The sequence below is a fragment of the Polypterus senegalus genome, chromosome 14 (genome assembly GCF_016835505.1).
Source record: "Polypterus senegalus isolate Bchr_013 chromosome 14, ASM1683550v1, whole genome shotgun sequence".
NCBI lineage: Eukaryota > Metazoa > Chordata > Cladistia > Polypteriformes > Polypteridae > Polypterus > Polypterus senegalus.
The window spans coordinates 91982814-91999430 of record NC_053167.1 but is presented as its reverse complement, the minus strand read 5'-3'; the positions used below and the strand labels follow the sequence as shown (position 1 = coordinate 91999430).

Here is a 16617-nt window from a genome sequence, read left to right as displayed (position 1 = left end):
ATGGTGACAGATTTGTGAAATACCAATGGCTCATTTTAAAAGGACATTTGCTGCATTCAACAACACAGACTAACTCCACATTTTCTTAATCTGTTTGTATCCTGCTAGGTTGCCTACCGTAAACTAATTTTTCTACATATTATGAAGTTTTTCAAAGCACAAAGAACCCTTCCTAGAATTAAATGGTGCTTTGTCAAGCAATAGTTCTATAAGAAAACACACAACCCAGTAAAGAACCATAAAGTGACATTAAAGAACCAGTATTTCAATGAGTGTAGCCTAGTCATTTTGTATGTGGAGTTCACTTATTGTCTATTTTTCCCCGTGTGTTTCTCCTCGGATACTTGTTTTGTCCTCTCAGAACTCAATGATGCAAGTTTTAAGTTAAGTTAACTAACAGTTCTCATTTTGCCCTATGTGAGTGTCTACAAAATCAGACCATCTAGGGCTGTTGTCTGCTATATACACTAATGTAAGACGATGCTCTATTATAAGGTTGTTTTTATTTTTTTTTTTTAAATGGTGTGAGCTAATGTTTAATAATAGTCTGTCCCTTATACACACCAACGCTCACAATAGGCAAATCTGGAATTGCCAATTAATTCAAACATCACTTTTCTAGAGATGATGGAGAAAACTGAAGTATCTGGATGAAATTCCACCAACAAACAAAAAAAGAATAAAATATTCAAATATTACAAGGACAATGATCAGTAGCATGACTGCACATCAGTTCTAAGCACTGTGCCACCATGCCACTCTTAATGGTAACATAAACCTAAATACAAAAAGATTGCATTACACAGTCTGAGAAGAGTAACAAGCTCCTAAACTTTACATACCAAAGCGCCTCCATTACAACAGGACTGGTGCAGTCTGCTCCAATTGTACGTGACCGGCACAGCACTCTAGTCACATTGCCATCAACTACTCCAGTTGTCTAATAAAAAAAAAAATGATGAAAATAAGATTGTTTAAAATAGCTTAATAATGTATCAAAAAGACATGAAAAACTGGTTTATTTTAGTGTTGAATCATAGTAACTGTCTTGATGGACTTTACCTGTCCCATAGCAATAGACGCTACTGCTCCAGCAGTATACCTGCCCACACCAGGTAACTCTTTCTGAAGATCTTCTGCTGTTCTTGGCATCTGTCCATTGAAGCTTAACATAACCTGGATGTTAGTAATACAGGTTTTCTTATGTTAATTATAACAATACTGTCCGATACCTTCTTGTAAATATACTTTAAAATCAATTCCTGTACAAATATGTTATGAGTAAGTCAAAAAGAAAAGTTATCTTCAAAAGTAGGAGGCTTTGGTTTTGGAGTGGCTGGAAGTTGCCATACTATTTCGGCTTTAAGAATGTTTGGGGGGAAAAATAAAAATTGCTTCATTTACTGAAGCACATGTTGGATGTAATACACGTTATGGTGTATAAATGTATAAATAGTGACTATATCAGATTAGATTATTCTTTGTGGCATTGCTTTGTTTGCGCTTTTCCATCATGATGAGGCAAGTTGAGTGTACTTGACCTTTGGATGATGCTGGGTTTTTTTTCTGGTGGTTTGTGTGCTCACTCCGAGTTTCTCAGTGAGTTTCATGGGGTGCGTACTATGATTCCAGCCATAAACAGACACCCATAAACCAAGGTGACAGTGTGGAGAAGGCCGCAACCTTGGTCAACAGCTGAAGGTGGTAAAGGCTTGGAGCAGGTAAACAAATGTCTGACTTACATGAACAACAAAAAGATTCAGCCAGCTTGTACAACAAAGGTCTTTGTCAACACCTGTCATCACATTTCATATCCTGACTGGGTTGTGGCCTGTAAGTGTGTGGAAGAAGCTGTTGCTTGCACCTCTCATGAAAAGAAGCAGTCATGGTCACTCAGCCAAGATTACTGCGAGGGCTTCCAGTAGTCAAAGTTTGTTTCGTGCCCAACCTTCAGCATCCTTGATGGGCCATACTTGATGTGCAAGCGATGCAGCATAGTGCACACTGTTGCCATTGCCCGTCAGGTGTGCTTGGGGCTGTGCATGTATTGTCAGGGGATTCAATCATAGCCAGTCTGGGCTGCATGTATAATTGAGGGTTCACATCCATGTCAGAGTAGTGGTGGATTTGGTCAGCCTAACTTACTGTGTCAGGTACGTGTGAAGCAGCACACCAGGGGAGTTGAAGCCCAATCCGTATCAGACCAGCATTGTAATCAGTGAGCCACACTTATCATGAGTAGTGGCCGTGCATATCCTGGAACATCAGGTGCACAGCAGCAGCATCTGTGCCATCAATGACGGCGATTAAGAGCTCATCATCCCATAGTCACAAAAAACATGTGGGATATTGCATGTGTCACACTATATGTTGTCGACTGAGACCAAGATCAAGCTTCAGAAGCCAGGGGCAAGTGAGTTTTTGCATGACAGACAGAAAAGCCTTACAATTTTTATATTTACATGTACATAGAGATAGAGAGAGAGAGAGAGAGAGAGATATCCATTTACTTTTCAGCAATGTTGCTAAAATCATGGCCAATTGATTTGGTACACTTTACTAGGCCTTCTATTTTAAATACATTTAACTCTCATATTTAAAACTATTGAAAACTGCTTACTTTGACTTTTAAACTAAACTTAGCAGAAACTTTATTTTGTCTATTTAGTCACTATGGCGCCTTTAATTAAGATTCTGAAAGGTAAACCAGTTAGCAAGAGGAGTTTCAGCAGTGGACTCATAGACCAAACCAGGGTACCTTGGGTACAGGTCCCCTTTTGAATCTTTTTTTTAATTAGCCATGACAGACTATAACGCTCCAGATTGCTCTTTAATTGTCTCAATTCTACCACTGACATTAAAAATGGCTATGCCATGTTTAAAGATACCTTTTTTGCCCCCTCATGCAGTCTCTTTCCTCGTGAATAATAGCCAAGGCCTGCCCACATTTCATTCACTTCCTATTGAAATATTAAAGCAATCATAAAGTATCAGCAAAGGTTTAGAATTTAAATAAATTAAGACTAATTTTATTTTTAATCAATATTTGCCAGTATGGAATAATAAAGTGACTGTAACAGATACTTCAAAATGCATTTTTATTATTTAAAAAAAAATGTACTGAAAAATTGAAAACAAAGTGCAAAACTACCTCTAACGTAGCCTCGGCAAGCTTCTGAAGTGTAGGCCATCTCTAAATATTAAAAATGGAAAGCACAGAGTTGATAGTTTTGTACTTAGAAAGGTAAGTATATGAACTGTAATGTTACACTTTCAGTCCAAACGACAGTCTGAAAGAATATTTTCATCAGATAATTACAAAAGATAACAAGACCTAGCATGCAGTTGTGACAAGCAGCCAAATGCATGAACTACGTTTTACACAGTTCCTAATCTGTACTTTGTACACAAGACAATAATGACACAGTGCTGCATATAAGATAAAAAATAACTGAAACCCTAAAACAAACATACCCTTCTGAAATACCCAATGTCTAAAACACTTAGAATTTAAGATTTAAGTTCCCACCTTCATCCACTTGTTATAGTAGTCAATTACTGTGGCGACCTGTGTCTGCTGTAGCATAATTTCCGAAACCCACACTAAAGAAATAGAAAAGGGAAAAATTACAAATTTCCAAAGAAATAATAAAAAGAGTGTCTCAAAAACAATAAACGGTATACTGTAACCTACTTGTATGTAGGACCTGTGTTTCTTAGTCCCAATAGACCTTGCAGCTATTTGCCATTCATATTAGCCTCTTTCGAGTCTTAATTTGAATATTATGGAGGATTCTGGGGTGTATGGTGCCAAGTTTGGGAATTTATTTGAAGCAGTCTTGTGATTAATATTTGCGCCATTATCCTTCCTTAATTAAAACATGAATGCCTGCAGCCATTTGATAAATATATCTGATGGACATTTAAAGAACACGGGTATTATCAAAGGTGTTTCGTGTAAAGGCTTACAAGCATTTCATGCAATACTAATGAGCACATGGAGCCCAATTTTGATACCCTGCTATCATTTCCATCTACAGACAAACTGCATACTGATGAAATGATTTGGAGCTCCTGCCTGTATGCGAATGTGTCCTGAAATCTACTGCTTCCCACCATGTTGCTGTTAGAATCGGCACTGGCCCTCTATTGTCTATTAAAAAGCACTTACATAAAACAGCTTGATCAACACATGAAACAGTAATTCAAAATTGCCTATATCATAAAAATGACATTATTGCATACTTACAGCAAGTAACATCACTATACCTTATCCAACATTAAAATTTACTGATGACACCACATCAAAGGCCTGATTGCCAACAATGATGGTACAGCTTATAGAGAAGAGGTTTATCTCCTGACTCAATGGTGTCAAGAAATGCAGCTGATCATAGACATCAGGAAGCAGAAGTCTGAGCACACTTCCATCTACACTGGAGGAGATACTATTGGGAGAGTCAGCAATAAGCAGTTATCATTTTTTTAAGTGACTACCACTAATGAACTGAAGTGGGTGCAACACATTCCAGCTATTCTCAACCAGGCCCACCAACACATCTGCTTCCTCAGATATCTGAAGAAAGCACAGATTCCTGCCCTCGACAGGTGCACAATGGAGCCCGTGCACACTGGCTGAACCACATCTTAATATGGCACCAGATCGGCTCAAGATTATAAAGAACTGAAGAGAGTTCTGAAGGTGACACAGAATATTACTGGCATCCAGTTGCCTTCTCTTTCAGCACACCTACAATACTCACTGCCTTACAAAGTGAAACAGTATAATTGAAGACCTCAGCCAACCTGCGTTGTCACATTTCTCATCCTTTTCTTCTATCAAATGGTGCGGGCCATTTACACGCACACCACAAATTCAGGAATAGCTTCTATCCACAGACCATAAGTTTACCAAACAGCGGGTCACAACAGCAAATACTGGAACATAACAAACACTGTGTATTTCTCTCTATGCCTCATATTATATAGAAAGACAAACAGATAGAGTGAACTTTATTTCTCCCAAAAGGGAAATTTAGCTTCTTCCAGAAGCTCAATAAATAGTATAACAATCAAACAACCCTCCAAAAATACACACAAGCAATTAAAAGAAGAAAATGTCTGACTTGGCTAATGATAACAGAGCAGTCCCAGTAACACACAATAAGGGCACATTGCTGTAGACATGAGGGAGTCCCAGTAGCAACTCTTGACACACTTCTGCTGAATAATTTCCCACCTGAACGTAATTACTTATAGTGTACCATCGAGAGGATGTGCCCCATTGTTCTTAATCACCGTCAGTTTTGTTTTAATTCTCTCCTTCACTACTACCTCCATGGAATTAAGAGTGTGTGTCCTGTAACTGAGCCTGCCCTCTTAATCAGCTCGTGGGCGACTCGGTGGGCCTCTCCTGAAGCAATGTTACCAGCCTGATACACCCCAGTGTAGAAATCACACTGGCATCACAGAGGTGTAGAATATGCAAAGAATGTCACTACCCATGTTAAAGTGAATGTATACATACATCATACATGCGCACATACTTGAAATACATATTGTATTATTTAAATATCTGTTCCAAGCTATATATATTTTTGACTTGTCTGTGTATGTGTTGGCGTAGTATTATTGTCAAATGTCCTAAGGAGACATGCAAGTCAGAATTTCATTGTACTATATGCTATTTACACATGACAATCAACTTGAAATCTGAGTTACTTTTGGGATGAATAATTTCATGTAAAATATGTACAATAGAGCAAGATTAAATAAGGGGAATCCTTTTAAATCCTACAATCAATGAAGGTTCCTTCATTTTTAAAATGTCATTCCCACTTACTATAAAACAAGGCTAGTGTGGCCATGACACATGAAAAGGAGAGTCAGTTACAACAGAGGAGCCAAAACCGGAGAGTGTATGCCAGTTTATCACAGACAATATTCATTCAATCAGGAGGCCAATTCAGCATTGCCCATCAACCAAAAATGAATGTTCTTACAATGAAGAAGGAAAATAAAGCACATGGACTGTAACATTAACAGAAGATGTCATACTTTTTAAAATTACCCCATAATATTTTTAATTTTATAAACCGAAAAACAGAAAATAAGGTGCCTATCCTTCTATATAAAAGTGGTCGGGATTGTCCTTCCGTCCTGTGAGTGCTACGCAGGCGCGGAGTTTCACACGCCCGTCCATTTTGCAATGCACAATGGGATTTGTAGTTTTGTTTTTCCAGGTAAAAGATGATTTTCTACTCCAGACTGTGCGATATCTTCTTCGTCTTTCTTACTATATAAAAGCAGTCGGGATTGTCCTTCTGTCCCGTGAGTGGAAAGCGTAGCGGTATTCCGCTTATCACAGACTTACTACTTGCAGTTTGCGGTACGAAGCGATATGATGTGAGCAGAGTTCTGGTGCTCCCATCGTTCCCTTGCTTTTGTGCGCGATGCGCTGAAAAAATAGACAAAATTATGTCTCTGGAAATAATTAATGTTGATGGAGTACAAATGCCTCACCGCATAGTAAATATCAGGGGGATTCAAAAGGGCGACCTCAATATAGAAAAAAAGTTTACATTTCATCACAAAAATAACAGAAACTACGAGTATTAAAGTAATACCGCTCAAATGCAATATAACCAAATTAATGAGTTTGTATAAAATATCAAATTGATCTACATATTCAATTGCCTTAAGAAGTGGTCAACTTAAAAGTTGGTCGCCTTAAAAGGCGGTTCAGCCTAGTAAAGAATAAAATGAGAAATTATCTTGGAAACATATGATTGAAAGGGTGACATATTTGAATCAAATTATATTATTATTTTGCTGAACATATACAACAAAACTGTAGACATATGCAAATAAATAAATTACCTGCATAGGCCCTTTTGTTAATGTCCTGCTCCAGTGCAGCCTACAAAACAATTGCATACAAATACTGGAATTATTTGCTATACATCATATTTTTACAGATCTGCTTACGTTGATGAATATTGGCATCTTTTTTATTAAAGTGCACTTCTTTCTCTGTTGAACTTGTACATCTGCCTTATACAAAAAAATATCAGACCAGACATATTTATAGACAGTTGTGCAGTCCTATTCAAGGGAAACCAGCATTGAAATTACTAAATAAATAAATAGTCCACCAGTACAAGCATATTAGGGCTTACATAAAACATACTGTGTTGTTATATTACTGTGGTAAATGAAAAAATAATGATCAGGGGCCTCATGCATAACGCTGTGCGTAGAATTTGCACTATAACATGATTGAAGCACAAAAGCGAAAATGTGCTTACGCACAAAAAAATCCAGATGCAGAAATCTATGTGAACGCCAGCTTCCACGTTCTTCCGCTACATAAATGCCGGTCAGCATGAAAATTAACGCATGTGTACGCGCCTGCTGCCCCACCCCAACTCCTCCCAGAATTACGCCTCTTTGAATATGCAAATCAATATAAACAGCCCTTAAGCTCAGTGTTCTGTGAAAAGGCAACAGCAAAAGCACGAGGGAAAATACAATTTCAACGAATATCAAGTGGAGGCAAGGAAAAACTATTTGTTGGTTTAAACAGTGGTATAAACAACAAAAAGGAAGTTGATCGAGTGGCATAGCATGTCGGAGAAACTCGAAAGTTCAAGTTCACAAAGTCGCACAGTGCCCAAAACACAAAAAAGTTGTCAGATATCAAAGTCTCTGTGAAAAGGCGAGTCGTAGCCCACCGTCCAAATATCATATGAAAGCTTATTATGGTACAGAAAAAAAAAAAGGCACACAGTGGGGAAAAAAGCACGAAATGTCAACTTTAATCTCGAAATTTCCACTTTAATCACATAGTTTATTTTGTCACTAAAGTAGAACATCATAAACTTCGTCTTAAAATTGTTTAATTTACTAGTTTCTCAAATCCCATCCTAACTAAAAGTAGCACGTTAATTGCTTTGTTTTGTATTTGATTTTCTATGTGCTCTACGTGTGTGAATCACTCCGTGCTTCTGGGCTTTCTCTTCCTCCGACAGGACACAGAATGCATTAAATTTGTGATATTACAGCTCTCTGAATAATTAAAATACTGAGATGTATATGTGATATCATTTTCATGATGATAGGAGTTATAGCATGTTATTAAACATGTGAACACAGTGGTGCAGTGATTGTTCATGCCTCACGCAAGATGCTTGCTGCGCCATGCGTGACCTTCGATGAAATACTTTACTGTAGTAGAATTGTCTCTTTCAAACATACTAACCTCCAATTACTGTCCTCACTTTTCTTTCTCCAAATACCCAATTGCCACACAATCAGCTCTGTAATAGACGTTAAGTCATCTGTAAGCTTAGAACGCCGATTCTTCAAAATTTTTAAGGAACATTGAAATATCTTCGTAGTACATGTTTAATTATTTCATCCATCTATCCTTCCAGTGTCGTGTCAGCACTAGCAAGAATACAGCGCGAGTCACGAACAATCCTTGAACGAAGTGTCAGCGACTCGCTAGTGCTGTGGCAACGTGTCCTCATATGTTTAATTATTAACAATATAGATTATTTAAATGAAGTTAAAGTTTTATCTATATAATATAATAAACATATTTTGCTGCATTTCATCTTAAAAATGATATTGTCATCATATGTAAATACATGCTTTATAAAATGGCTCAGGTTGTGTAATATTATAACTGTATCGCAAGTTTACAGTGAGGTAATTGTACTTATAAGCACAAACAGTTCTACAAGGAGCACTTGATGGACTGATTGAGTGCGTTTATAGTTCTTGCGCTGAAACTGTTTCTGAACTGTGAGGTCCGTACAGGGAAGGCTCTGAAGTGTTCCCCGTATGAGAGCAGATCAACAGACAGCATGGCTGAGGCAGCGTCTGCTTGATGCTGTATACTGATAATTCTCTTTCTGATCAGCTGCTGTAGAGCTGTGATTCACACTCAGATACAGTGATATAAATACTCTGAGTGGTGCAGGGAGAGTAATATGGAAAAAGATGATACACTGTGGCAACCCTTAACGGGAGCAGCTGAAAGAAGAAGAAGGTGCAGTGAGAGGAATAACGCTAAAGAAGGTATGATATTTGGAATAGTTTGACCATTCTGTGGACCATTATATTTTTACAGGTTAATTACAATCAGATGCATTAAACTAATAAACAATATGTGGTTAATTTCAGTGTATTTATAAAGCCGCGTCAGGGATGTGGATCTAAAAAAGAAAGGGTAACCACACAGGAACAGTAGCACTGCTTTGACGCTGGGTGCCACCAGTTTGCAAAACCGAGTGCAGAACTTGCGTACGACAGGGTTGGAGTTACCTTGAAAAAGTTTAGGTTTTATACATTGCGATTTGAACGTGGAAAAGTTCTTATGCAACATTTTTGTGTTTACGCACCATTTATACATGAGGCCCCAGATGTTTACTTAGATGTAGTAACAATTGTTAGGCTGTGTATTGATACTGTGGTTAGCACTACTGCCTCATGGATTCATCAAACAGAGCTAAAACCCTATAATTGCCAGCTCATATCTGCATTTTTACCCACATCCTGAAGATCTGAATGTTAAGTTAATTTCCAACTCTACAAAACTGTACCTTGGTATACAGATCAAACCCAGGTTGCGTTGCTACCTTTAGATAATTTGCATGTCCCTAATATGTTCAAATACTGGAGATGTTCCAGTTTTCACCTACTGTATAAAGTCATACTGATAATCTGATTTACATAGATTTACTATCATGGTGCACCCTTGGGAACTATGAAACTCTGCCTTTTGCTCTGTGCTACTTTAATAGGATCTGGTAAAAATATTAAACAAACAAGTTTGTAAAAAGTAGGGGAGACATTTAAAAAACATGACATTTGATTGCAATGCATATAGCTTTACAATTTAACAGATATTTCCTAAACAAAGAGATGCACATAACTTGATTCAAAATGATCTCCTACCATAGTCCTCCAAGGAAGGTTTCGCTTGGACGTGTCATACCACAGGAGCAGTTTTTCCCGAAATGAAGAAATTTCAACAGAACCATGAAAAAAGTGGTAGATGGATTCCTGAAAAGAAGGAGTACTGGAAACTTCTGATAAGAGAGAGAGAGGAAAAAAAGGTTCTTCTAGACAAATATTATTTCAGTGAAACTTTACTTTGTGCAGTGCCTCTCACTGATCACACAATTGCAAAGGTGCATTACAAAACATACAAGATAAAGCACAAAGCAAGAGAATTAAAAACAAAAGTGAACATTTCAAGGATCCTACAATAGTACAAATAAAGAGAAAGTATTGGAAGACATGAATGAATAACAAAAGTGGATATATAGCACACCGCAGTCAATATTAATATAGTAGGTCAACACATTAGTTAAAAAATTAAATCAGCACAACTAAACTGGTCTAGAATGCAATTAAAAGGTAAGGGAAAGAAAGCTGGGCTTCAGACAATGTTTGATAGTTGGGAGAAAGAAGTTATAACTGCAGCCACAATGTGATAGTCCACATCTGGCACTGTCAAAGAAAATTCCATGTCTGGAAACGGAGGACAATGCCTAGGCATCGGTCAAGAGTGAACCTTCTCCTTTTAAAATGGAAGCACTAGAAGATGTGGTGCTTTGTTCATTTATAAAAAAAAAACATCCAAATTGATGACAGATATATACAAAATTAAGTTTACTTTCAACAAACTATATTGGAAAAGATAAAACACCTGCAAATGCAAAAGTAAAGATGAGGAACACATTCTTGTTTGCCCATCCTTAGGTAAGCAGAATTCAAAATACAAAATAACAATAGAACAACTTATACCAGATATACCTTCTTTATGTGTGTGTTTAGCCTTTTCTTTATTTTTCATTGGATTTCCAAGTTTTCTTCTGAGGGCCTTTCCGGATTCTTCTTTTGACCTACTCATTTTAAGAATTGTTTTAACATAGTCCTGAAAAGACAAATAGTCACAATCATATTTTATAACATGTAAAACGATGTTGTAATAGTCTTGATCCACTATACTTATTCTTTCCATAATTGTGAACATTTCAGTAATGTAATTTCTTAATTTACTTTTGCTGAAACTGAAAAGGTTCAACTCCTAATAATCTTTCCTCATAACTCAGCCTAGTCGTTCTTCTCTGGACTTTTTTTAGTGCTGCTATGTCTTTTTTTTGTTGCGAAGAGACCAAAACTACACACAGTAAATACAGATGTGGCCTCACTAATGCGTTATACATTTTAGATTCAAGGTAAACCGCCAATCCCCTTAGCTTTGTGACATACGCAAACCTGCTTGTTAATAGCCCTATCCATATCATATATATATATATATATATATATATATATAGTTAAAACGGCGACCCCCAGCACCAGCCCCTTCGGGATACCACTCTTAACAAGACCCAATTCTGATATGGTACCTTGCACCATAACCGTCTGCTTCCTGTGTTGTAGCAAATTCTGTCCCCATCTACACACTGCACCGGTTTGAAAATTAAAAGGGGGATTAATGCATAAACGATAAAAAGAGAGCATTATTAGATTGTAAATAATATTAGAGTCATATGCAATAACATATAAAAACCGCATTGGAAATAAATACTAAATCAGATTTAATGCACTAACAAGCATTCGTAATCCCATGGTGAAGGTTTGGGTGCGTGCATACAGCAACAAAAAGAAGCAACATTAAAAAAGGCAAACTTTTTAGAAACGATGTTCGTTCGCCACACATGATCTTGCTTGTCCTTTCATTACCGGAACTAGAAATATAATTTGATCCAGATGGATAGCAACGCATGCTTTTTCTAAACAGATGGCCTTGTATTTACCTTCACTTCATTTTCCTTTCATTCCCCGATCAAGCCTTTAAGTAATTCCCGCCAAACTCGATTTGCTTTGACGAACCAAATAAATAAAGGACTGAAGAGGTCCCACCCAAGAATCGATACCTCTGGTCAAGATCACGAATCAGATCTGTACCGGAGGTCATTTTTGACCAATCAAAAGTGTAGATGGAAAGGAGGCGTTCCTCGAGTGCAGAACGCTCTCCCTCTGTGTGATTCGCCACCATTCAAAAAGTGGACGGGACACTGCATAAGTGAAGCCGGCTCCTGCTGTTAGTGGCGGTGACCTAGAGAGGGGAAGGGGATTGTCAAGTTGTAGACCTTGAGATCTCCGTTTTCGTATTTTGCGTCTAGGGGGCGTTTTCAAAACTCATGGCCGAATAAAGCAAGACCCGTTGGTGCTAGGAAATGTTCCTCGCCCTCAGTTCCTTTCTGCCTACAGCTGCATAAATAACTATATAAAATGTAAGCAATATAATCTGTTTGTCAGATCATAGTTAAGGTAAGAATCTGGGTTAGGGATATTCTGTAGTTATGTTGATTTACAGTTGCAAATACAACATGCATATTTCACAGTACTTTTGTATGTTAACCGATGTTCTAGCTACACGCGTTTTGTGTAACTATAAATATCATTAATAATTTTAAGTTGCTATATCCTCTTTTCATGAACATATCCGTCATTTTAAAAAACTGTGCCGTTTGCCTCCCGTTATTGCCACAGTATCCAGAAAGCAGAACCCCAGAATCTTTAAACATCATTCTATGGAACTGCCTAACCGTTCATTATAAATAAATGTATCAGAGAACATGACCTGGTCCAAACATATCCACACGATGGTAAAAATGCACGACGATGTCTTTAACCGCCTGCAACGCCTTAACCTTCAGTATGCTCTTCCAGCTAGTAGAGAACTTCTACATATGTCCACCATTCAGAGTATCCCGACAAGAACGGATTCCTGCTTGGTTTCAAAGCAGCAAAACCACGAGGCTCTGCGTAGAGTGGTGCGGTCTTCTGAACCCGGTGTGCATACCTAACTTCCAGGACATCTACTGTAAGCGATGTCGGACCAAGAACAAGAAAAGTATCACCGATACCAGCCATTCCACCTACTGCCTCTTTTCTGTCCTGCGGTCAGGTAGGCGGTACCGTTACCTTAAGGTCAGTTCAGAGAAACTGGGAAGGAGCTTTTTTCACAGTCCGTTCGCCTCTTGAATAAGGAGAGTGTCTAGAAATATATGATGCTCAACTTCCTTACATTAAGTTATTTAAACTATTTTTTAGTTACTATTTTACAATTCTATTCAGTTATTTTTATTTATAGTCATGCATTATTGTCCTTTTATATTCTTCTTAGATGTACAGTCATTGGAGTTGAGCAACTACCACAATGTACTGTATGTTTATATGTAACAAATAAAATTCAGTTTGAATTTGTATTTCTAGTACCAATGTTTGTATCTTTTGTAATGAAGAAACGGAACAGATTATCTATTTTGTGAATGCAAATTTGTTACAGTCTTTTGGAATGGCATATATTAATGATTTATTTCCAGAGATTTTTTGGATTGAAACAAATCAGGAGTGAGAATTATCTTTTTTGGTATTATTATGAAAGGCAACACCTGTAGATTAATTAGTAATATAATCATTGTATTCAGAAAATTCTTTTTGCATAAAGCTCTAGTTCTATGATAGTTAAGCCATCATTTATTGCTTATCAGTTTTGTTTATCCCTGCAAATTCATGAAGGTGAAAAATTCCAGTCAATTGCTTCAGCTTAAACTCTTAAAAAAAAAAAACAACAAACGCTATAGTCATTATTAAAATTTCTCTCATTTTTATACATTTCATAATTCACACACTGAAGCTTCTAGGTATTTGATTTTCTTCTTGTAAATAATATATGCCATTATCGTATTATATTTTGTATAGAGTTGGCGAGATGGCTACTGTATGAATAAATAAACTAATACAACACGTCCTTGAGCACTGTTCTGAATGATAAAGCATGCCCTTTTTAGAACATGTCTCTCACAATCACATTAAACAAGAGTGGATCCATCAGAGTAAGTAGCAAGAGAAATAAAATCTGTGTTTTATTTAAATAGTGTGGACCTGGTCACCTTTGAAAGCAACCTCGTTTTAGCTCAATAATTTGTACCATGGGGATCTCAAACGGAGGAGGTTCTGTTCTAAATCACTAAGAAGTTGAGAATGTTCACCACTCCACCTGACAAATCTGATCAGAACATGGTCTGTTGCGAGGTAGTAGCACTAAACACTGCTTCCATAGCACAGATTCCATATTATATACAGTGATATTTTTGCCTGTCACAAAAACACATACACAAAGTTAGTAAAATGACAATTTTTTACTACAGAAATAAATAGGCAGTATTATGGGTGCAGATATTGGATGTCCACCAAATATGGCATGCATTTTTCTTTAAATTTCTTTAATTCTTATGGTCAAGCCAAGACTTAAGTTGGATGACCCAGATTTTGTACGTGTGTAAAACAAAGTTATTTTCTGTGGTTGAACAATGTAGTGAGAAATCAAACAGAACGACACCTTCTATTAGCTAACTAGAAAGATTACAATATGCAAGCTTCTCGAGGCAACTCAGGCCCCTTCTTCAGGTAAGATATAGTGAAGAAAACTTGCACATTGAAATCTTTCTAGTTAGCCAATAAAAGTTGTCGTTTTGCTTTGGTTGCACAATGAATATTGCACACTTTTTCCTTAGCAAGTCGTTCCTATGAAGCAGGCACTTCTTATACTTTGAGAGGGGTCAGACCACTGGCATGCATGGGGATGGTATGTCTATCTGTGATGTCATGGCATAAACTGGAAGCTATGCAGAATTAATTAGATCCAAAAATCCAATGTGCTACCCTCCTCAACAACCCCCAACCCAAAACAGCCATTGACTAATGTCAAGAAGGAATACGCTTGTGCTGTGACTTGGGGACCTACAACTTATAACAGTACTGTATATTACTTTTTCTAGCTAATCAACGCTATTGTCATTGCTTTCATGGACACCAAAAAAAATAGTGCTTTACATCACAATAATTTACAGACACAATGCTGCAAACTCTAGCAAAGGTCTTCAAAATGTCCTCATTACTCAGTTACCTGCATCAGCACCAACCTGAATCCAAGTGAGCGCATGTGGGACACTGTTGGAAAATGCCCGGATTTATACCCCGTACACACTTTGTTAATGCAAGGAATTAGAGTTCAGTGATCATCAAAGAAAAGTGGGCTATATTTTATACAATAAGTCAGTTTTTTGTTCAATTCATTTTTAGTACTCACCATGACTCATTCATGGTAGAAATAAGGCTCCTATCTATTCCAGCTGTAGAATCTGACGTGAGGCAACAGCAATGTGAAAATGTATGTCTTTAACAAAATATGAAAAAAAAATAATTTAATCAAGCTTCATTTTGCACAGCAACGTTTAAGGTGCACACTACCACTTTGCAAAGAATAGAAAAATACTTTTCATATTCAGACAGGAAAATGAGTAGTGTATTTAGAAGATTTAAATACTGATGTATTAACGCACCTGGTGTTTATATCACTATTTGTTAACTACATTTTTAAAATTTCCTGCTTTTCCATATTTCCTATTTTTCTTAAGCAAATCAATAGCTCAAAAAGAGGTGTGATTGTTATGAAAACTAGCAATGGTGGTAATATTTCATAATAACACTGCAAAAAGACTGCATCTTCCAACATATTATTTTGTCTAATTTAAGCAGTGGTCACACATCAAAGTTATTTACTGATCCTTCAAAAATACCGTAATGTACAAAAGCATGTTTTGGGGCAGTTTATCCTTAAGTTAAAGTTCTTTTTTTTTTTTTTTAAATGATTAAACCAGTTTACTTATTTCATCTGTCTGTCTTCTTTCCAAATTGCTTAATTCAAACTGAAGTTTGTGAGAAGCCACAGCCTATAATAACAGGTCTGGGTGCAGGACAGGATCCAACCTCAGTATCAGGTGAAATTGAAAGATCTAAGATTACCCATGAAAATGTACAAAAATGTGTAATATATGACCTGTGTAAACATTTACTTAAAAAAATAAATAAATAAATAACAAACTGTTGTTGTTTTAAATGCTTCATACCGTATGTATAAATTAACACATTTACTCTCAAGGAATAATTGCAACTTGACAGTTAAACTTTAACAATGCAAAGAGAATGAGACAGGAACCCATAGCAATTTTACAAGTATGGCAATGTGACACAGCAGCACAGCCGATATTCGTAATAACATTATGTACACATACATACTGTAGAGCCACACTCTGCCTGAAACACACACCTCTTATTTCTTCTTTGCACAACATGAATCTAGTCGGTACCTTTACATTTTAAAGAATGCATTTTTAGATACGTTTACACAAAATTTACAATTTTCATTGTTTTGTAGCAGGAAAGCTTTGTTTGTTGTCTTTGTGGACAACTGGGAAATTAGGTACATAAATTAGTCATTACTATAAACTAGTGTAAGTTGGTTAAGAAAGCAGTCCGTTATAAGAATTGTGCAGTAATGTCATCCTCACTTCTGCAACTAGCAGACGGGATGATAAATCCAAAGTCACAAGTTTGAATCCCAGAGTGAGGACCCACAGACAGCAGGAGTGGCGCCAAAAAAAATAAAAAAATTATAAAAGATTTGTAAGCTTAAAGAAACATATATACTGTATATACATATATACACAAATGTACATAAAGACATGC

General features: G+C 36.8%; 1 protein-coding gene across 2 annotated transcripts in view; it reads right to left on the bottom strand.

The window, feature by feature from the left end:
• The window catches only part of mutyh (mutY DNA glycosylase), a 35474-nt gene extending 22527 nt beyond the window's left edge, over positions 1 to 12947 (bottom strand). Inside the window, exons 1-9 of one of the 2 annotated variants that reach the window (XM_039734558.1) lie at positions 12887 to 12947; positions 10828 to 10948; positions 9964 to 10097; positions 6880 to 6919; positions 3530 to 3603; positions 3152 to 3193; positions 2889 to 2960; positions 1063 to 1176; positions 843 to 940 (exon numbers count right to left, since the gene is read on the bottom strand). In XM_039734558.1, the coding sequence (XP_039590492.1) occupies positions 843 to 940; positions 1063 to 1176; positions 2889 to 2960; positions 3152 to 3193; positions 3530 to 3603; positions 6880 to 6919; positions 9964 to 10097; positions 10828 to 10924 (671 nt within the window). In that variant the 5' untranslated portion in view covers positions 10925 to 10948; positions 12887 to 12947. Of the gene's footprint in view, positions 1 to 842; positions 941 to 1062; positions 1177 to 2888; positions 2961 to 3151; positions 3194 to 3529; positions 3604 to 6879; positions 6920 to 9963; positions 10098 to 10827; positions 10949 to 11834; positions 11946 to 12886 lie in introns of those variants that run through there. The other variant, XM_039734557.1, reaches the window with a different exon arrangement.
• Between the last annotated feature and the right edge of the window lie 3670 nt (positions 12948 to 16617).